The sequence below is a fragment of the Mesoplodon densirostris genome, chromosome 4 (assembly GCF_025265405.1).
Source record: "Mesoplodon densirostris isolate mMesDen1 chromosome 4, mMesDen1 primary haplotype, whole genome shotgun sequence".
Classification (NCBI taxonomy): Eukaryota; Metazoa; Chordata; class Mammalia; order Artiodactyla; family Ziphiidae; genus Mesoplodon; species Mesoplodon densirostris.
The window spans coordinates 172,094,134-172,117,655 of record NC_082664.1 but is presented as its reverse complement, the minus strand read 5'-3'; the positions used below and the strand labels follow the sequence as shown (position 1 = coordinate 172,117,655).

Sequence of the window (23,522 nt, the reverse complement as noted above, 5' to 3'; positions counted from 1 at the left end):
GACTAATGGTGGAATGACAACCCACAAAACACTGGTTGAAATTTGAAGACTGAAAGCATCTGGGCCAGTTGACTGCTAAAACACACACACAAAAGAAACATTCTTCTTAGAATAAGTGTAAGACCCATAAATAAGAACTGAAGGACTCATAACATAATATCACAATCTATATAATTACTCAACATATGAAGAACCAGAAAAATCTCACCTCGTATGGGAAAAGACAATCAAAACATATCAGTGCTGAGATAACTCAGCTGTAAACTGTTCAAACAAGTAGGTCAAACACTCTTGAAATGACTAGGGAGTTAGAAAGTCTTAGGAAGAAATAGAAGATAAAAAACTAGAATTTGCAGCTGAAAAATACAATAACCAAAACTTAAAAAACACAATTTCCTGAATAGGTTTAACAGCAGAATGGAGATAACAGAAGAAACAATCTATGAACTTGAAGATAAATCAATAAAAATGATCCAATCTGGACAACAAAAGATTGAAAAAGCAACTGGCAGAGTCTCAGGGACTTGTGGTGCAATAAAAAAGAGCTAATATTGGTGTCATCATAGACTCAGAAGAAGAGGAGAAAGAATGAAGCACAGAAAAAAAAATTGAATAAATTAGGGCTGAAATGGTTTCCTCAATTTGGTTAAAGACATAAATCTACATAGTCTAGAATTTCACAGACTTCCCTGGTGGCACAGTGGTTAAGAATCTGCCTGATGCAGGGGACACAGATTCGAGCCCTAGTCCGGGAAGATCCCACATGCCACGGAGCAACTAAGCCCGTGCACCACAACTACTGAGCCTGCACTCTAGAGCCCTTGAGCCACAACTACTGAGCCCGTGTGCCACAACTACTGAAGCCCGCATGCCTAGAGCCCATGCTCTGCAACAACAGAAGCCACCGCAAGGAGAAGCCCACGCACTGCAACAAAGACTAGCCCCTGCTCACTGCAACTAGAGAAAGCCAACGTGCAGTAACCAAGACCCCTCACAGCCAAAAATAAATAAATAAATAAATAAATAATTTTTTAAAAAGAAAAAGAATTTCAGTGAATGTCAATAAGGTACACCCAAAGAAATCCACTCCAGACACGTTGAAATCAAACTATTGAAAACTAAAGACAAAGCAGATGACGTGATTGCCTATGTAGAAAATCCCAAGGAATCTACTGAAAAAACTCCCAGAACTAAGAATTGAGTTCATCAAGATCTGAAGATATAAGAACAACATACAAAATCAATTATGTTTCTATATAGTTACAATGAACAGGTGGAAACCAAAGTTAAAAACCAAAAAAAAATTTGGAGCACTTAACAATTATGCCAAGAAAATTAAATCCTTAGGTATAAACTTCTAAAAAACATGTGCAGGATTTGTGTGCTGAATATTAAAAAGTGCTGTCAAAAGCAATCAAAGAAGGCCTAAATACATGATGAGACATCCTGTGTCCATAGATTTAGAGATGCAACATATTAAAGATGTAATTCTCCCCAAATGATCTCTAGGTTTAATGTAATTCCTATCAAAATCCAAGCAAAGTTTTTTTGTAGAATAGAATATCTTATTCTAAGATTTATATGGAAAGGCACAGGTGCTAGAATAGCTAAATCAAACTTGACAAAGAAGAATAAAGTGGGAAGAATCACTTTGCTTGATATCAAATCTTACCGTGTAGCTACAGTAATCCAGATGGAATGATACTGGTGGAGGGACAGACACACAGATTAATGTAACAGAACAGAAGACCCAGACCCACACAAATATGCTCAACTATTTTTAACAAAGGTGCAAAAGCAATTCAGTGGAAGAAGTATAGACTTTTCAACAAATAGTGCTGAGCAGTTAGACATGAATGATCCTTGTGGTGATAGAACTATTGATTATCTTAACATGAACCTACCCATGTGAGAAAATTGTATAGAAGTTAATACACACAAAAACACACACATGTAGGAGTAAAACTGGGGGAACCTGAATAAAATCATTGGATTGTATTCATCATTATCCTGGTTGTGATATTGTACTATAGTTTTGAAAATGTTATCACTGGGGGAAACTAGGTTAGGGGTATATGGGCTCACTCTATGTTATTTCTTACAATAGCGTGTGAATTTACAATTATATCATAATCTTTTCAATTAAAAAATCCATTGACCATGCTTCTGTCATCTATTATTGGACTCTATTCTGTTCATTCATGTCCCGGTCTATCCCTTCATCAATACCAAACTATTTTGGTTACTGTTGCTTTACAGTAAGTCATAAAATCAGGTAGAATGATTCAATTTTATTCTTTTTCAAAATGATTTTTCACTATTATAATTTATTTACCTTTCCATAAAAGTTTTAGAATGAGCATATCTCTATCTACCAAAAATGCTGCTGGAATTTTGATAGAATTGTATCAAATCTAGGTCAACTCAGGGAAAACTGACATTTTCACTATGTTGAGTTTTCCAACACATGAACACGGTATATCTCTTCACATATTTAGTGATTCTTTGATTTCCTTTGTGTTTTACAGTTCTCAATATATAAGTTCTATACATGTTTTGTTGCATTTTCTCTTTCACTTTAATTTCATATTTCATTTTTCAGCCCTATTAAAATGGTATTAAAAGTTTTTGGTTTTCAGTTTTTCATTGCTGGTATATAAAAATATAATTGATTTTTCTGTATTGAACTTATATCCTGACATGTTGCTAAACTCACCTATTAGTTCTAGGAGTTTTTTTGTTTTTAAGTGGATTCCTTAAGGATTTTCTATTTAGACAATCATGTTGTCTGCAAATAGGAACAGTTTTTCTCTCCTCACTTGTCCTGTTCATGATCTTTGCAGGAAAGCAACCAGTCTGTCACCATTAAGTATGGTGTAATTTTTTTTTTTTTTTTTTTTTTTGCGGTACATGGGCCTCTCACTGTTGTGGCCTCTCCCATTGCAGAGCACAGGCTCCGGATGTGCAGGCTCAGTGGCCATGGCTCACGGGCCCAGCCGCTCCACGGCATGTGGGATCTTCCCAGACCGGGGCACGAACCTGTGTCCCCTGCACCGGCAGGCGGACTCTCAACCACTGCGCCACTAGGGAAGCCCAAGTATGGTGTAATTTTTGTGGATGACTTTTATCAGGTTGAGGAAGTTCCCTTATATTCCTATTTTGCTGACAATTTTATTTTTTATCATGAATAGATGCTGAGTTTTGTCAACTGATTTTCTGCATCAATTAATATGATTATGTGCTTTTTCTTCTTTATACTGTTAATATGGATTACATTGATTTATTTTCAAATATTGAACCAGCCTTGCATTCCTGGGATAAACTCCTCTGAGATGAATTATTTATTCTCTTTATATATTGCTTTGATGTGCTAATATTTCAGAAAGGTTTTATTTTCATCTATGTTCATGATGGATTTTGAGCTGTAATTTTCTTTTCTTATAATGTCCTTGTCTGGTATTGACATTAGGATAATACTGGTATCATAACATGAGTTGGGAAACATTCTCTTTTCTATTTTCTGGAAAAGATTGTTTAGAGTTGGTGTTAATTCTTGAAATATTTGGCAGAACTCACTAATGAAATCATCTGGGTCAGGAGATTTCTCTTTTGGAAGGGTTTTATGAAATCAACTTCTTTAATAGTTAAATGATGATTTTGGCATCTGTTCCATCTTTGGTGAGTTTGGATAGTTTGCAGTTTTTGATGAATTGGTCCATTTCATCTAAGGTGCTGAATTAAAGTTCTCATAGTACTGTTGACATAGTTATTGACATTTTTAAAGAACCAGCTTTTGATTTCATTGACTTTCTCTGCTGTTTTTGTTTTAAATTTCATTGATTTCTGTTTTTATTATTTTCTTCCTTTTAATTGTATTAGGTTTATTTTTCTAGATTCTTGAGGTTAGATTATTGATTTATGACCTCTCTATCTAATACATTTTAGTAAAATAAATCTCCCTCTCAACATTGCTTTGGCTGCATCCCACAAATTTTGAAAGTTGTATTTTCATTTTCATTCAGTTCTTTGTATATTTTAAGTCCTTTGAGGCTTCCTTTTGTCCCAGAGATTATTTAGAAGTGTATCATTCAATTTCCATTTGCTTAAAGATTTTCTTCTTGTCTTTCTGTCATTAATTTCTAGTTTGATTCTATTATGGTCAGAGAACATAATCTGTATGATTTCAATTATTTTAAATTTGCTGAAGCTTGTTTTATGACCCAGGGTATTGTAAATGTTCCAAATGCAGCTGAAAAAATGTGTATTCTGTTGCTGGTGATGGAATGTTCCATAATATGTCAATTAAATCCTATTTATTTCTGGTGTTGTCAACTCGTTTATATCCTTGCTGATTTTAGGTCAAGTAGTTCTATCAGTTGCTCAGAGGGGCATGTTGAAGTCCTCAACTATAATTTTGGATTTTTCTATTTCTCCTTTCTGCTCTATCAGTTTTTGCCTCATGTATTTTGAGGCTCTGTTGTTTGGTGCATATACATTGGATCATTATGTCTTCTTCATAGATAGATTCATTTTATCATATGTAATGTCCCTCTTTGTCTCTAGAATTTTTCTTTGCTCTGAAGTCTACCTTAATACATATTTAAAAAGCCATTCCTGTTTTTTTAAAAATTAATGTTTCCATGGTATCTTCTTCCATCCTTTCATTTTCAACCCACCTATATTGATACATTTGAGTTTCTTTAAACAGCATGTAGTTGAATCATAACTTTTTAATCCACTCTGCCAATCTCTGCCTTTTGATTGGCTCTTTTCCTTTTTCTTTTCTTGCCTTCCTGTGGGTTACTTGAACATTTTTTATTTATCCATCTGGATTTATTTACATTGCTTTTGAGTGTAGCTCTTTGTATTAGTTTGTAGTGGTTACTCTAGGTATTATAATATACATATATTGCTTATCACAGTCTGCTGGTATCCACGTTTCACGACTTTGAGGGAAATATGGAAACCTCACACCCATGGAGGTCTCTTTACTGCCTCCACTTTTAAATACCATCGTCTTGAGTATCAGATGTTTTTATAATTTTTGTTTCAATCATCAAATATGATGTATAAAGCTCATGAGGAAATAGTCTATTGTATATACCCATATTTCATCTCTTCCTTCTTTCTTCCTGATCCTTCTAGATTCTTTCATTATTTTCTTTTCATTGGAAGAACTTCCTTAAGCTAGCCAATCTGTAAGGGTAGGCCAGCTAGCAATAAATTGTTTTCCCTCATCTGGGAATGTCTTTATTTCTCCCTCTTTATTGCTGAAGGATAGATTCATCAGATAGAGAACACATGGTTGATTCTTTTAGCACTTGAAAAATGGTGTGCCATTTCCTTCTGGTCTGAGAGAAATCTACTGTCATTCAAATTGGTGTTTCCCTATAGGTAATTGGAATTTACACCTTTATGAAGTCTGGATCCCATGACTCAGGTGGGCTTTCTTGGGTGGAGCAATCTCTTATGAGAAGCATCCTATGCTGTGCTAGCAGAGAGACAGGGAGGACTAGGAAGTCTGTGTGTGACTTCTTTCAGCCTTTGCTTATGTGTATCTTTTGCCTGCTGATCTTGCATTGTATCTTTTGCTATAATAAATCTTGCTATATATTTGAAAGCCCCAAAATGGGACTAGGCTAGTGTAGGCAGGTAAATCTCCTAAATTATGTATTTACAAGTATGGAGCATTCTGTTCCACTAGCAGTAAATTAGGGGTGGGAATTATCTTTAAGTATTATTTGAAGCATGTTGTGGGAGGAGGATCAACTAAAGTCCATTTGAGTTTTCCCTTTAATTTAAAGAAAAAAATACAAAAATAATCCAATCAGCTGCTATTGGAGAATTACACAAAACTCTATAATCATAACAAATACTAAAAAAAAGTTTTATATTTTCTAATCCAATATTCTATTTTCTACAGCCAAGGAAAGAATCTAATCATGCATTAAATGCACTAACCATATATTGTGATAAAATCTCCAAGCAAAAATTACTACTTTCCAGCTATATCATCTTAACCCTTTTCCTTTTTTGTAAGATAAATAAACTGAACATCTTAACATGCATAGTCAGATGTTAGTAAATTAGGAACTAATGCTGGGAAGGTCAATTAGAATGGCAAGAAAGCATAAATAGGTTTACCTGTTTTCTAAAATTACAGGGTAGCTTTGTAAGATTGGAGATCTTGACCCTGTGATTACTCAGAGCCACCTATTGAAACAAAGCAGGTGTAGTTCTCCCTGAGCATGCTGCCTGAAGTGAGAAGAATCATTTGGTGTGAGAAGATGACGTCCAGTACCCTGGGCTAAGCGCATCAGAGAGGGAGATCTGACTGAGTGATTAAAAAGAGATAATTTATGGGAACCCCTGAATTGTAATTTCCTGCTGCTATAAATAGAAGTATTTCACTTGGACTTCTTTCCCATGAAGGCTGCCAAGTGGTGTAAATAAGGGCTTCAGTACTTAAATGAATTTCATTTCTACATAAACATGGAAACAAGGGCTTGGAAATTACAAAATTAACTCCTGTAAAATTAATCTCCAGAAAGAACATCAATTTATGATTAAAGATATAAGAAATTCTAGCTTTCTTGCAGAAACTTTAGCAAAACTACCTCAGAGAACAGAGATTTACTGTGAGAACCCAAAACAATAAGGATATTTTCTATGTTCACAGGTGGATGAGTAGGCAGATAGGCAAGTAGAGAGATAATTGGCTCAGAATTGTGTATTGACATTATCAAAGTTTAATCACTTGCTCCTTCTTGATCCCATCAACTATTTTAAAAAATAAATTTATTTATTTATTTATCTATCTATCTATCTATTTATTTATTTATTTATGGCTGCATTGGTTCTTTGTTCCTGTGCATGGGCTTTCTCTAGTTATGGTGAGCGGGGGCTACTCTTCGTTGTGGTGCACGGGCTTCTCATTGCGGTGGCTTCTCTTTGTTGTGGAGCATGGGCTCTAGGCCCGTGGGCTTCAGTAGTTGTGGCTCACAGGCTCTGGAGTGCAGTCTCAGTAGTTGTGGCGCACGGGCTTAGTTGCTTCACGGCATATGGGATCTTCCCGGACCAGGGCTCAAACCCATGTCCCCTGCATTGGCAGGCAGATTCTTAACCACTGTGCCACCGGGGAAGTGCCAACTATTTGAATATATAAATTATAGAGCAGAGCTGGTGGGAGAGATGTAAGTCATGAATCCAGCCCACTTGTGGTTTCAATTTAGGTGAGAAGAGTTTGGTATGTGAAAAATAATCACAATACCATGTAGCATTCAGTAAATTCCACAAGGAATAAAAATTAGAAACTCAAGCAGTTCAACACTGAACAAAATCTATTCCAGTTAGGTGTCCTGTTCTACCCAATCTATTCCAAAACGATGAGAAGGGAGTATTGCACAAAGTGGAGATATGATTTATTCTGGTCTTAGGCACATCGTGTGTGTGTGTGTGTGTGTGTGTGTGTGTGTGGTGTGTGTGTGTGTGTGTCTGTAGTTTATTTTGTTTGTTCCACTAGGATGTAAGTTCTATTAGGGCAGAGGTATTTGTTCACTGCTATACTTCCAATACTAGAATAATTCCTGGCATCTAAGTGCTCAGTAAATATTTGTTGAATGAATGAATAAATTCAAGAAAAGAAGGTCGGAAGGTATTTAAATGTTACCAAGAGACAATATGTGTTTTTGGAAGACTTTTGAAGTCAAGTTTTAAGGGAAGGGGAAAAAAAAAAAGGTAAGGTATGGGTAAAAATAGGGTTTGAGAGAAATTCTTTTATTTTTTAAATTTTAATTAAATTTTAAAATTGTGTATAATATGTAACATTATATTGGTTTCAGGTGTACACCACAATGATTCGATATTTCTATACATTGTGAAAGGATCACCAGAGTAAGTCTAGTTACCATCCATCACCATACAAAGTGAACTTTTAGGATTCACTCTCTTGGCAACATTTAAATATGCTCTATATTATTGACTGTATAGTCACCATGCTGTACATCACATTCCCATGACTTTATTTTATAACTGGAAGTTTGACCTCTTGACCCCCTTTACCCATTTCGCCCACTCAACCCCCCTTCCCTCTGGCAACCACCATTCTGTTCTCTTTATCTATGATTTTTGTTTTGTTTGTTCATTTGTTTTGTTTTTTAGATTCCACGTATAAGTGAAATTGTACAATATTTGTCTTTCTCTGTCTGATACTTTGCTTAGCATAATTCCTTCAAGGTCCATCCATGTTGTCTCAGATGGCAAGATTTCATTCTTTTTTATGGCTGGTGGTATTCTATCGTATACATATACCACTTCTTCTTTATCCAGTCATCCATTGATGGACACTTAGGTTGTTTCCATATCTTAGCTGTGTTAAATAATGCTGCAGTGAACGTGGGGGTGTAGAAAATTTTCAAATTAGTGCCTTCATTTTCATCAGATAAATACCCAGAGGGGGAATTGCTGGATCATTTTAATTTTTTGAGGAACCTCCATACTGTTTTCCATAAAGCCTGCACCAATTTACATTCCCATCAACAGTGCACGAGGGTTCTCTTTTCTCCACATGCTGGCCAACACTTGCTATCTCTTGTCTTCCTGATAGCCAGTCTACCAGGTGTGAGGTGATATCTCATTGTGGTAGTGATTTACATTTCCCTGATGATTAGTGATGTTGAGCATCTTTTTATGTGCCTGTTAGCCATCTGCATGTCTTTTTTTGAAAAAATGTCTATTCAGATCCTCTGCCCTTTTAAAAATCAGATTGCTTTGCTTTGCTACTAAGTTTTATGAATTCTTATATTTTGGATATTAACCTTTTATTGGATATATGATTTGCAAATATTTTCTCCCATTCAGTAGATTGTCTTTTCATTTTGTTGGTGGTTTCCTTTGCTGTGCAGAAGCTTTTTAGTTTGATGTAGTCCCAGTTATTTATTTTTTGCTTTTGTTGTCTTTGCTTTTGGAGTCAGATCCAAAAATTGATTGCCAAGACTGAAGTAAACAGCTTATCATCTAAGTTTTCTTCTAGGAGTTTTATGGCTTCAGGTCTCACATTTTGAGTTAATTTTTGTTTAAGGTATAAGATAGTGGCCTAGTTTCATTCTTATGCATGTGGCTGTCCAGTTTTCTGAGGAAAATCATTTTAAAAACAAAAATGTTTTAGGAAGTCATTGTGATGGGATCAAGATGACCTAAGTAGCAGAAATGTTAAAGTATATGTTGTAAAGATCTAAAAGTCTCCAAAGATGAACAGACTGGAAGGATATGTATTTCATATCCTCCTATTTGGGGACAGAAAAACACACTTCTAAGTGTGTGTAATAAACTCATGTGCAATCAACTTAAATATTTATGAAAACTAGACTGAATAAAAAATATGGTATAGATAGAACTTGTAATTCCTTTCACGAATGGGTATAGTAAATGTTTATTGTAAGGAGAATGGTCTTTACAAGGAAAAGCTTTAGAGAGCATTACACATGTTGGTTTCTGTGAAGCCTAGGGAAGTATCAAGAAGGTGTCTGGATAAACAAAATATAAATTAATCACCTCTCCTTTGACTGCTGTGCCATAAAAGAAAGTGCAATTAAAACCTTCAAAAACAGAAATAAGATGGTGGCTCGTCACCTAATGAGAGCCTCTTGCTCAATAATTTTAATTTACATGGTGTACGGTAATAATATTCATCAGGAAAAAGACAGAAGTCCGCACTTTCACTTTCCTTGTCTGGTACCTCACACACAGTTGACTGACTTGTCTCCCATCTCTCCTCTCCCTTTCAAAAATTCAGCCACTTTGTGGTTCTAGATGTCTCATTATTCTTTGTCAGTATTGCTCAGTATCTTTTTTGTCAACATTAAACATTCTCCGTGACATTTTCAGATGAGTAGAGTTAAAAATATTTTACTCTATGTCCAGGGGTCTTTAACAGTCACAAGACAAGAAACGTTGACCAAAAGATAAACGACAACGAGATTATGACCAATCTATCCCCCAGTGGACCAAGGGCTAAGAAGGGGAAAGAGCCTGGACACACTGATCACTTAAATAAGCCAGGTGGATTCTTCCCCAGGAAGCTGAGGAGTTCAGGAGACCACAGGGAGACACCTGCCTCAGAGCCAGCCTTGTCCTGTCAAGCATGTGAAGATAAGATGGTCTCCCCCACAAATATGCTCAAGAGACGCAGATTGTACTTGATTATTGTTGGGCTTTAGAACTGAAAGACTGCCTTGGAATTGGGCCCAGATTTGGTCCCATGGCAAGTCAAAGTCACATATAAGCTACAGTTATGGGTGAAGCGGCAACCAAAAGAAAGTCAAGGAAGGTAACAAAGCAATTGTAAACAGACACTGTGCAGGTGGAGAGAGAAAAAGAGGGAGAGAGACAAGCAGACTAACGGTTTATCTACTTTACTCCCAGCTCATGTCCTGCGCTGGATTCTGGGGATTCTTCTGCATCCCTGCAAGGCTGGAGTGGGTGTGGGCTCCCTGCAACTGTTTCATCCAATAGTACTAACATTTGTTGAATGTTGTTTACTCTGGGCCAGGCCCTGCTCTAAGCCCTTTTCATTCATTAACTTATTTAATCTTCTCAAGACACTGTGAGGAACAGACCACAGTTTTTTTGTTTGGTGTTTTTTTTTTTTTTTTTTTTTTTTTTTTTGTGGTACGCGGGCCTCTCACTGTTGTGGCCTCTCCCGTTGCGGAGCACAGGCTCCGGACGCGCAGGCTCAGCGGCCAGGGCTCACGGGATCAGCCGCTCCGCGGCATGTGGGATCCTCCCGGACCGAGGCACGAACCCGCGTCCCCTGCATCGGCAGGCAGACTCTCAACCACTGCGCCACCAGGGAAGCCCCAGACTACAGTTTTGTTTTGTTTTGTTTTGCATTTTACTGATAAGTGAACTCAGCCAAAGAGAAGCTAACCTATTTGCTCAAGAGACACAGTTTATAAGTGTGGATCTTGTTGAAAATAACCTTTTTCTGCATAAAGTTGAGATTTCTATTCTCTTGAATAAACACAAATGCCTTATGTATCCCAGCCAAGCACTGTGCTAAATGCTGGGGATGAAAAGAGAAATTATTCGAGTCAGAACATGTTCTTGTCCTCAGGGTACTCTCAGTCCAGGGGAGGAGAAACGAGAGAAGCCAAGTGAGGAGAGAAAGGGAAGGGAAGTGGTGAGGAGGGGCGGGAGGGCAGAAAGGATGAGGGATGATCAGAAGCAGAGATCAGAACAGTGAGCAACAGAGACTGACAGGAGAAAATAAAGTCAGAAATCGAAAGTACACAGCTCTGAGGTCTGCGGAGGAGGGCAGACCACTCCTTAGGAGACCTCAGGAGACAGTCTCGGTTTAGATGCTCAATTGTATACATGTGTGCCAAATAGCCTCCAGCACCCCAGTGTTTTTCAAGGGCTTAAGTCAACAATAATTGACGGGTCATGGAGCGGGGCAGGAGGTCTGAGTGGTTTTTTGAAGAATCCAGGAAAGTGCTGACAAGAGAAAGACTATGTTTAAAAATATGTAAACATGTAGACAGTGTTTTAAAATATGCCAGGCCTAAAAAGCGTGGAACCACATTATAATGGTTCCATCCAAATTCAGAATGTGGTCCTGTTTCCCTTTCCTCTTCTCGTTGCTTCCTGAAGGGTCAGGGGTTTCCGTGGGCAAGATGGGGAGGGGACGTGGAAGCAAGAGGCAGGGAAGAGGGAAGGCTTACATTGCAGCCAGCGCTGCTCATCAGCTGCGAAGGAGCCACCAGGGGAGGGCAGAAAAGTTCACTTTAAGTTGATTCCTACACATGGTTTGACTTTTAAAGGGCTGACTGGAGACTGCTGTTTCCGTTGTCGTCTCTGACTTATAGTGACTGTAGGACTTTACAGTGAGCATCTCACCCAGAGGCAGGAGAAGAAATTCCCTCTGGGTAAGTTTTAAAGAGACAACAAGAGACACAAATAAAGGTAATTTTAATTATACTTCATGAGTCCTGTTTAGTCCTACATCTGATTCCATAAGAAGAGCTTCCTAGTTAAAAGCCACCCCTCCCTTTCACCAACTCTGTGGGTAATTAAAACTTGACAGGATTACAGTTAGGAGAAGAAGACAGTAAGGAGGTTTCTACCTGGATCCTTTCTCTTCAGTGGCGCTTTTGCTAAGAGCAGTATTGCTTCCCGAAGTAGGTTCTGATTCCTCTTCGGTGGGAGATCCAAATCCAGCACTAAAATGATAACTGTTTTCTCTTGTCATTTGAAAAAAACCACAACCAATTTCAATCATACAGAAAATAACAATGCACTACATTTGCAAGGCATGTTATAATTTATAAGGCATTTTCACTTCCATTGTATGTTTTGATTCCAGTCACCGAGAAGAAGCAGGGCACCAGGCATTATTCCGTCTACAGATACGGACACAGAGCCTGGTCATGGACACTGCGTCAGGGGCTCAGGGGCTCACTCTGGGTTCACAGAAGACAGAATGTCAAACCAGGTTTCCTGGCTTTCATCCTGAAATTGTGCGACTGTGAGAAGAATAAAATTTAAGTTGCCAAAACCTAAAATCTGAATTTCGTTTTTACTCCCAAATTAAGGGAGAGAATTATTTGAGTGTAGACAAAACATCATTTTCTTACTTGGTCTTTTCTTTACTTGCTCTCCTTAAAGAAGATGAAGAAGAAACACTTCGTCCATAACCAACGTCTGATGAGTTATCTTCTGTAGATGGAGTTGGAGAACTAAAATTTTACATATTTGAAATTATGTACAAATTAAAATAATTTGTCAATATTGACTTTGTCCTACAAAATAGACTTTTTTCTGAAAAATCATATTTAGAGCTGACTTTTAACAGTGACACATTATTTTAAAAGCAAAAAGGAGAGGTTAAAATAAGATAAAATGAATATTATAAAGCTTTTCATGAGCTAGAACTGGAAATAGTTTTATAAAATGTGTCACATAAAATGTATTATATAGATATATAGGAATACAAGACCATTTTAATGGCTGTTGAAGCTTTCATTTTTAGCTCTACTATTTTCTCCTTATTTTATTAAAAATGCTGGGCAGCAGTGGTATTCCTGGATTTAGTTCTGGAGATTTATAAACATAATTCATCTTGGTTTGCTCCTATCTGTTTATACTTTCTTCAGTTACTTCATGTTACCAGAAGGGTAAGAAACCCTGATTGCAGAAATACCCATGGAATTGACTGGTAACATGGAGTCGAAGGAAAAACCACAGTGGTGACTATTCTGTGTTCTTTATTATGTCAGGCTATGAGGTTATGGACCAGTGTTTACTTTCATGGTGGTGCTAGATACAGGAAGTAAGAAAAGACACCATACTGGGAACATTTATGTATTCATGTGATGATGGACAAACAAAAAAAATTATGTGCTTCCCCTCATTCCTCCTCCCCGCAAAGACTCACACATCAGATTTACTGTTAACTAAGAGTATAGCACGTTGGTCACTTGGTTCTTGTAAGCAGAGATCCTTCAAAGGCAAAAGTTTGGTGCCAGGATTTATCTGTAGATAATTTAAGAATTGAAAAGTAATATCTGCATGCATTATATATTTTTTAATGAATACTGATAGAATAGGTTCTTAACTGTTTGAGGTATCTAATTTCACACACACACACTTAAAAATAGGAAACTGAAGCTTGTGGATATCTTGCCTTTGGGCAGGATACACCCTCCAATTCCCCCTCCCCCCCCCCCCAGTCTCTGTAACTTGATACTCAACTGTTTCATACCATAATTATCAGCTTGGCCCTGGAAGTATTTGAGTTTGAAAATCTATCCATATACATAAGGAAGAGCTTATCGTCTGTAAGAGTAACTAATTACCAAACTGATCACTAAAAATGTTGCGAGGATAACTAACAACAAGCTAGACAAAGCCCTATACTAGCAATTTTATCAGCCTGGTGAAGAGGGTGAGACCAGATCACCCTGTGAGCTCTTTTTCCAATCAAGTAATAGATCCTTCTCTCATCCAAGATACTTTTCATGGTTCTTTTAAAGTAAGACAGAGCGTGTCATTCTTCTGCCCAGAACCCTGATGTGTTTTCCCACTTCATTCAGAGTAAAGGCCCAAATCCTTCCAGTGGTCTGCAAGACTTCCATGAGCTGCTTGCTCTTACCTGCTCTGATTTGGTCTGTTATTCCGCCCCTGGTTGACTCAGTTCTAGCTACACTGACTTTGCTGTTCCTTGAGTGTGCCAACCACATTTACTCACGGTTTCTGCACTAGCTCTTTCCTCCATCTAGAAAGCTCCTTCCCCACTATCCCCAAGGCTAAGAAGTCCTTCACCTCCTTCAGATTTTTTGCTCAGATATTACCCTTTCAGTGGGGCTACCTGACCACATCCACTCCAGTGTCCTCGGCCCCTTTATCCTCCTCCCCACCCACTGCAGCGCTTATCATTTCTATCACGTGATAGAATGTATTGGTGAGATTTATTGTTTACTGTCTGTTTCCTCTCACTGGTACCATGGGAGTAGAGATCTTTGTCTCTTTTGTTCACTGACACATTTAAAGCCTGAAATATTAGAAACTTAATATTTAGAGTGAATCAGAGAGTTCTTCATAAGGACGTTGTCTCATTACGTTTTTTTTAAAAAAAACTCATGAACAAGTATATTTTGTCACAGTTTTATCTGTTCCATGGCAACAGATTAAGCGCTCTGGTAAGTGCTCTTTGGTGTTTTTTCTGCTCCTTTCCTCATTTTTCTTAAAGCGTCTTTGTGCTAATAATGTGGCACCTGTTCTTTTAAAATTACTCATCATTGAACGAGAGCAGTAATTTCTCGGTGGTTTGTGTGTATCTGTTATGGAGGGTATGGTGGTGGCAGTGGCTGGCAGAAGCAGAAGGAAGAGAAGACGTTTTAGGCTAGCAGTTTTGGTTATTCAGCGTGTCTCTAATTCTGTTACCACGATACAGTGTTTCCTGCAAATACGGCTTAGCTGTGATTCTTTTATGGCCCTGTCTCTGCTTCTTTGAACCAAATTCGTCCAAGAGGGTTTCTGCTGCCAGCCCTGCTCACCCCGGTTCCTGAGGTTCTGCTCACCCACCCCCTTGCGAACCAAGCATATAGCTTTTTTGTATGTCTGAGTTCTCCATCCCCTCGGGAAGTATAGATTTCTGATGGTGCTTTCTGAGATCTGCTCCCACTCTTGTCCCTCTCTGTGCCTTTTTTCCCTTTTCATTCTTCCTCCTGTGTAACTTCTGCCTGATCCCAGGGACTTTTAAATATTTTTGAAGTCTGCAGATCATACCAATTTCCTACTTCTGCCTAAATTGGGATTTGTAGGTTTTTAAAAAAAATTTCCCCATTCTCCTTATTGCTTTTGGTTTCCAGAAGAAGCAGAACATGCTGACTTAGACAGTAATGTCAAAAAGCCCTCAAGACTCTAATGTTTAGCTTCCCATTTCTCTTAACATTAACACTGAATTACACTGTAAGTTGTTTTAAAATCGTAATCACAAACGCAGCTAAGTAAAATAATATTCTTCTACATTACATTTTAAAATTCAGTATTACAATTTGGTTAATTTCAATTAGATTACAATTAATAGAATAAAAACTTATACTTCTATTATTGACATTATCATTAACACTGAGCCCTAGAAGTAATATAAAAGCCAATTGCTTTATATCTCTCTGAAACCTGAGACTAGCAGCAGCAAACTAATTTAAGTTCAGGTCATCAGATTCTAGTTAAAACTGTACACAAATGCAAAATCTTACAGCCAGACAAAGTTTAAGGATGAAGTTCTGATTCCCAAGTTCCTGCCTATAAAAAATAAATTACGTTAGGCGGTTATAAAATTGCAACGTAATGGCATCGCGATGCAAGAAGAACTGATCACACATACTAAAGTACAAATTAGTGCTGCCGCTTACCCGGCCGTAATCATAGACTCCGTCAGTAATTATGTTACTTGATGACAAATAGCCAGTCTGGCTGTATTTCAGAGACAGGTTGTGGTTGAGCAATTTGTTACGAGCTGCCTCACTGAATTTATTTTTTCGACTTACTGATAGATTAATTTCTTCAAGGATATCTAAAGCCCTGTTAATAAAAGCAAAAAAGACATTATTTGCCTTATATAAGCAATCCAACAGTAAGTTCCCATTCATACACCTCACTAAGATCCTGAATGAAGGATTGAGATGGAAAAGTTAAAACCATTCCACCCTTTTAGGTAAACTAATCCTGACAGAGTTATGAAGACAAATCAGCCCTTTTTGAGAACATACATGCCATGTAGAAACTCATAATCAAACAGTTGAAAAGGACACTTTAGGAAGAAAAAGTTCTTCATTTAAAGCAAAATTAGTATCGGACTCCACTTTTTTCAGCTAACCAGGTGACATATACGAAGAACAAAAATGTGTAGAAACAGGGTAAATCTGTCTGTGGAACCTTGAAACCCTCTTGGCTGAGTTGCTAAAGGCAACTGACTCACAGGCTGTTGGTAAGGGAACCAACGTGGTGAGGTTGGTTAAAGGCGTCATTGTGGTGGAGCGGTTTGTGGGGGAGAAGACAGGTGGCGCTCATGGCTTACCCGTTTTAATTTAGCCTTGAAAGCTGAGCCACAAATAGGATTGTGTTTAGCAAAGCAGAGGAAGGTGAAAGAGAAGAGTTTATCAGGATGAAAAAGTAGGAAAGGAAACATTGAAGATGATTTTGTGGAGGTGGCGGGGGAGATCTCTCGGGGGAGGAACGGGGAGGATCCCGCTTCTGCAGGCGGTCCCTTCAGAGGGACTGTGACCCGCAGAGCTTCTGAACGCCCTGCGGCCTGAGAGTGGGTGTGGAGACTCTGCTCGACCTTCCTCGGGCCTGAAGACTGTGTGTCCTTCATCTGAGCCAGACCCTCCAGACCGCTCCACTCACCCAAGCCTGCACAGCTCAGCGGCCGTGGGCTCATCACTGGCACAGACCATTACGGCCCAGCTGGCGTGCCGTCGGACCTCGTCGTTCTTGGAACGCAGGAGCTCTACCAGCGGCTCCAGCCCACCTGAATTTCTCAACTAGAAATGGAAGCCAAAATTTTACACATTAAGAGTACAGAACATAAACATTCATGCTTAAAACAAATCTCATTTTTTGATTGTTGAAAGGGTTTTGACTATGTAAAAACATTTTAGGATGTGTCCATGTTTAGGTTTATTAAATTCAGGGGGAAAGAATCCATTGCAAAAACCTTACAGACAGGAGCGCCGTGTTCTGTTCAAAGTCAAGAAGAGGCCGCACTAAAGTAACTGAGGGAGGTCATTGTGAGTTTACATGGGGCGGGTGCAGGGCACAGAGCCTGTCCTCTCCCCTGTACAAGCGGGACGTCCCACGGTCGTTCACTCTGCTGCTCACCACTGCGTGTCCGTCTGGCCTGTGGAGGACAGAATCATGGGCCCCCAGAGATGCCCTTGTCCCTGGGAGGGATTTGGTAGATGTGGTTAAGGATCTGGGGATAGGGAGATGGTCCTGGATTATCAGGTTGGCCCACCTTAATTACAGGGTCCTTACAAGAGGGAGATAAGAGTGTGAGAAGCAGAGAAAGGAGACTTGTAGAAACAGAGATTGCAGTAATCTGCTTTGAAGACAGAGGAAGGGGCCACAGCCAAGGACTGCAGGTGGATGGTGAAAGCTAGAAAGGGCCCGGAAACAGATTTCTCCCTCAAGTCTCCAGAAGGATCACAGCTCTGTTGATATCCTGACTTTAACCCGTAAGACCCATTTTCAGACTTGTGACCTCCCAAACCGTGAGATAATAGATTTGTATTGCTTTAAGCCACTAAGTTGTGGTCATTTGTTTCAGCAGCAATAGGAAAGGAACACAGTCTCCACAGCTAGGCAGGAGTGACCAATGCAGGCTAGTGGCACCTGTGTCACTGGACAGTGCCATGACGTCAGCAGTGTGGACGAAGCAATGCCGAAGCAGCTCACCAGAGGAGATCCATTTTGTTATCACTCATATTGCTTCAAGGAGTGACAAAGAGAAGAAAAAGAACAAGAAGAGAATCGGGGAGAACTACATTAATTACACCATTAAAAGAAATCACACATGTATAAAATTGTTCCAATCAGGGAAAAAAAAAAAAGAAGATTTGACAGAGCTCTTGTCTCACTGTTTGAAATGTAATACTGTATTATCTGAGCCCGGAGGACAAAAAAGAATATTCTACAGGTCTCTCTGTGTAGTATCTGAAGACAGGAGCCCTTGTGAGATACGATCCACTTCCAATCATGTTCTTCTCAAACACAGGGACTCTAACGGGGATTACACATTAGCACACGTAACCTGGGCAAGCTTTGAAAAGTTTACTTGAAGCATCTGATGCTTAGCAAGCCAAATTCCTGAATATCTTTATATCTGAGTATAAGATAGCAATCTGACTCCACGTGTTCTTTCGGCAAATATCTAATTCATTTATTTCACCACTCATTCCTCCATTCATGCATTCACTCATTCATTCAACAACTGTTTATTAAGCATATACTGTGTGCCAGGTATAGATCAATGACATGGACGCAGGGAAGGAAAACCTCAGTTCCCTTCTCTAAAGCCTCAGGAAGCTTATGGTCTTTCATGCAAAAACTAATGCAAGGGCTTCCCTGCTGGCGCAGTGGTTGAGAATCTGCCTGCCAATGCAGAGGACACGGGTTCGAGCCCTGGTCTGGGAAGATCCCACATGCTGCGGAGCAACTAGGCCCGTGAGCCACAACTACTGAGCCTGCGCATCTGGAGCTTGTGCTCCGCAATAAGAGAGGCCGCGACAGTGAGAGGCCCGCGCACCGCGATGAGGAGTGGCCCCCGCTCGCCGCAACTAGAGAAAGCCCTCACACAGAAACGAAGACCCAACACAGCCAAATAAATAAATAAATAAATAAAATTTAAAAAAGAAAGCAAGGATGTTTAAAAAAATAATAATAATAATGCAAAACAGAGTTCAAGGGAAGCATGCATAGGGGGTGGTGTGAGCACAGAGCAGGACGTTTGAAGACTAAAGAAAGCCGTCATGGAGGACAGGATGGCTGAGCTGGGTGTTGAAGGAGAAACAGGCATTTATCAGGTGAACAAAGGTGAGACTAGCTTTCCAAGCAGAGAAATCAAGGAGGTGTAAATAAGAGAATTTTAGAATTCAAATCGTATGGTATTTCTGGGGTGTAGAGTTACACCTGGGAAGCGAGTTCAGGCTTAGGCAGGTAGGGGTGGATCATTGCGAGCCCTTGCCTAGCACACTAAGCAGCTTAGCTGTCCCCATGGGGCAGCGGCACACCCCTGGGGACTTGCAATGATGGGATGAGGGTCATAAATTTGAAAGATCAGTCTGGAGGCAGTTTGGGGAATAGGAGGTGGCAGGGGTAGGGAGGGCCGTAGAGTCAGTTGCAATATTCCAGGAAACAGCTGGACTGCTCAGTGAGCTGCATGGAGGAATGACCAACTAACACAGTGTTGTTTATTACCACTGTGTTGCCACTGCCTATTGCAGCGCCTGGCACATGGTAGCTGGTAAAAAAAAATATTTGGTGACTATCTTACTACCTTAATGGATGAATACAAATGAACTGAGTCAACGGGAACAAAGAAGGGGGTAGAAAAAATATCTGAGAGACAGAAGAGATTTGTTAGTTGTCTGAGCAGACAACACAGTGTGAGGACAGGGGCTCTGGACTCAGAAAGATGTGTTCGCAGTCCCTGATTTCCCGACCCATCAACTCTGCTTTCAGCACATTATTTCTTTAAGCCTCATTTTCCTCCTCTATAAAATGGGGATTGCAAATGTACCTATTTCTTTTCTTTTTAAAAAATTGAAGTGTAGTTGGTTTACATGCTGCATAGATTACATATAGTTGTTTTATTAGTTTCAGGTGTACAACATAGTGATTCAATATTTTTATAGATTATACTCCCTTTAAAGTTATTACAAAATAATGGCTGTATTTCCCTGTGCTGTGCAGTATGTCCTTGTTGCTTATTTATTTTATGCCTAGGAGTTTGTACCTCTTACTCCCCTGCCCCTGTCTTGCCCCTCCCTTCTTCCCTCTCCCTGGTGACCACTGGTTTGTTCTCTATATCTGAGTCTGTTTGCTTTGCTATATTCATTCGTTTGTTTTATTTTTAAAATTCCACATGTAAATGATAACAGAATATTTGTCTTTCTGTATCTGCCTTATTTCACTAAGCATAATAATCTCTAGGTTCAACCACATTGTTGCAGATGGCAGAATTTCATTCTGTTTCTGGCTGAGTAATATTCCATTGTGTATAAATACCACATCTTCTTTATCCATTCATCCATCAATGGGCATTTAGGTTGCTTCCAAATCTTGGCTACTGTGACTAATGCTGCTGTGTACATTGAGGTGCACGTATCTTTTCGAAGTAGTGACAAACATACCTATTTCAAGTGAGGCTTAAATGCATGTTAAGTGCTTAGCACACTGGCTGTGCATAATAAGTGCTCCATATTGTTATTTTTACTGGGGAGAGAGGAACAGAGTCCTAGGCTGTTTGAATGAGTGCCACGCGACAAGCAAACAGGAAAAAAGCAAGAGAAAAAGGTACGTTTGTAGGTTTATATCAAGTCTTTATGAAATGGGCCAAACACACTTTTATATGATGGACTTGTAAAAAATACAATTCCATGTTTTAAATTTTTGAAATACAAGAGAAACAGAAGTGTGTGAGTAACCCATATTTATAATTTCAAGCATCATAGTAAAAGGCACACCTGAGTGTCCCCCACTCAGCTTAAGAAATGGTGCATTTCAATGACCTTGAACCCCCATGTGCTCCTCCTCAAACACATCCACCCCCTTGATCCCCCAAGAGGCAACCAATTTCTTAAATTTGGGGTCAATCATTCTCTCACTTTTCTTTATAGTTTTCTATGTATGTGCTTAAACAACATATTGCTTTGCTTTGCATATTTTTGAACATTATATAAATAGAATTCACACATCTGTTTTCTTCTGAACTTGACTTTGCTCAGCATTATGCTGGTTAAGATTCTTCTCTGTTGATGTCGGTAGCTACAGTTCATCCATTTTCACTGATGCAAGATTCTATTTTATGAATATACCACAAATTTATGTATCCATTCTCTTAACAACTGGACAGTTGGTTTGTTTCCAGCTGTTGAGATGTTATAAACAATGCTTCCTGGTGCACAGAGACAAGAGAGTGTCTTAGGTATATATCCAGGTATATACCTAGAATTGCCACATTATAGGGTACACTCACCTTTGCTGGGTGATGCTAATTTGTTTTCCAACGTGTTGCACCAATTCTGAGGGACTTAAATGATGGGTAGGTTCAAATACTTGAAAATATTTCAAATTAATGCACCAGTAGGTATGGACCAGAAGAAAGAGAAAAGGAAAGTGATGCAAATGCTCACCTCTGTCCGGGCCTCGACATCACACGTGGTTGCAGCAACGGTGAGAGCGGCTTTGCTCTGCACAACAGTGTTGGCAGACTGCAGCGGGCTGAGCAGGGCGTGCATGACGTCGTGGCTCTGGATGCTCACACGCAGGGGCTCCTGCATGGCCATGTTCGTCAGCACCGTGGCGGCGTTGGCTATGGCTCCATCTCGTTTGCTGGAGAGGGCATTGATTAACGCATCGATACCATCACCTTCGGCAGCAGCGCTGGGTCAATGAAGGAGAAATGAATGCTGTTCACCCCTGTTCAGGAAATGATCTTTGGAGCATACAACTAAGCTTATAAAACAAACGAGTGCCTAAAGACAATTTCAGAAAGAAATTAATTTACCTGGGTGATGAACCTGGAATTGAGGCTCTGGGGATTTACATGGAGTCTGGGGGGTTATGAATGAATTTAAATAATCCTTTTCCTACGTCTGCAGCTTTGGGTTATAGGAAAATGCATGACTGCTTCTTAGAAACCCTACTACAGCTATTCATTTTTTAACTCAGCGATACTTACAAGACCAGGAAATTCTATTCAAAGAAAGTCTATTAAAATATTCCTAACCAGTAAGAAAACAAAGGTTTAAATGGGAGGAATGAGTGAACATGGGAATTTAAAATTCTTCAGCTCATCTTCCCTCTTTTTAAGTGAGGCTGTTAACTGTAGGCAGATGTTAGCACGTTTGAAGGCAGCAAATCATTTTGGGGGTGGATGTTGCTTTTACAAATTAAATATCAAGATCACAGTCACGATATTGACAAGAATAATTTTAGTAACGTAGGCATATTCAGTTGTTAAATTTCCTATTTCTGGTATAAAAATGTTTTCCCACAATTAGAAATCCTAAACCTCCTTTTAAAAACACTATACTTTCTATAGTCCTTGCTTTGTTATCACTCAAAAAGCTCATAAGATAGTAAAAATTTTAAAAAGAGATCATTTTAAAGAGTGGAAGTTGATTTAATTATGTTCTTTAATGTTTGGAATTGCTTCAAGTAAGAGATGTTTCAAGCAGTAAGATATATAGAGCATCCTGGTTTTAAAGGAAAACCCCAAATTATGTTAAAAATCCATCTAAATCATCATAGAGAGAGTTAATCAAGACAATAAAAATACACTTGAGACTTCAATAATACGAACATCTTTTTCCAGTTTATATTTGCCACTTTCAAAAAATTTAGGATCACAGTAATAACCAACACTGAAAAAAAGAAGTGAGGCTATGTAGTTTAGCCCATCACTGTATTCTGATGAGTTCACTTTGGTTCTGTCACTTGAATTTGCTGGTTGTGAAGGAGAACTGACGGTGTCAAGAACAGAAGGTATCACGATTATTCATCAGAGAGAATACAAACACAACCTCAATAAGGAGACTGCTAGCTTTAGGTGAAAGGAAGCTGTGAATGAGGCACAAACCAGCTCTGAAGGAGACTGAACAGCAGCCACTGGGCAGGAACGGAATGACTAGAGGCAACATCTCTGGAGAACAAAGGGCTTCTTGGTGTTGACCTTGAACGCACCTCCTACCCCCGGTGTATATAAATCCATCCAGAAAACACACCCTACTGATTGATACCAAGTTAAAGTCAGCACTCAGTTCCGTGTTTCCCCTCCTCCAGTTCCTGGCGTCTATTTAACCCTCTGTGGCATCTCCTAGTCTTTCTCTGGGATGGTGTCCCTTGAAACTAAAATTTGGTTAGATGACATGTGACCAAAATTGGGAGGAAGTCCAAGAAAAATATTGAGAGGAAGCCCTGCATCTCACTATGGCAGCCTGAGGAACAGCATTTAATTTCCTTTCCTAGAGGATAAAATAAACACTCTTAAGATAATCTCACATTTACGTCTCTCTCCTATTATTAACTGACACGGTGGTTATTTGATTTTATGAATAAGGGAAAATTTGAAGGCTCTAATATATTAGTTCACCAGGAACTTCTCATACTCAACACTGAATTAAAAAAAATACCAGGAAGAATTTTTAATTATGCATATATTCTAATTAATTAACATAAGCTTAAACCTTCTCAAAAAAATTGTCCTTTGAATTATTTTTCATGCGCTTGATGCAATC

At 39.0% G+C, this 23,522-nt stretch overlaps 1 protein-coding gene across 2 annotated transcripts in view; it reads right to left on the bottom strand.

Annotated features, from left to right (window-relative positions):
* ARMC3 (armadillo repeat containing 3) overlaps nucleotides 1-23,522 on the bottom strand; it is a 92,053-nt gene that overhangs the window by 8,222 nt on the left and 60,309 nt on the right. Inside the window, exons 10-15 of one of the 2 annotated variants that reach the window (XM_060095450.1) lie at nucleotides 21,417-21,666; nucleotides 16,909-17,045; nucleotides 15,915-16,083; nucleotides 13,433-13,530; nucleotides 12,633-12,734; nucleotides 12,123-12,239 (exon numbers count right to left, since the gene is read on the bottom strand). In XM_060095450.1, the coding sequence (XP_059951433.1) occupies nucleotides 12,123-12,239; nucleotides 12,633-12,734; nucleotides 13,433-13,530; nucleotides 15,915-16,083; nucleotides 16,909-17,045; nucleotides 21,417-21,666 (873 nt within the window). The remainder of the gene's footprint in view (nucleotides 1-12,122; nucleotides 12,240-12,632; nucleotides 12,735-13,432; nucleotides 13,531-15,914; nucleotides 16,084-16,908; nucleotides 17,046-21,416; nucleotides 21,667-23,522) is intronic. The other variant, XM_060095451.1, reaches the window with a different exon arrangement.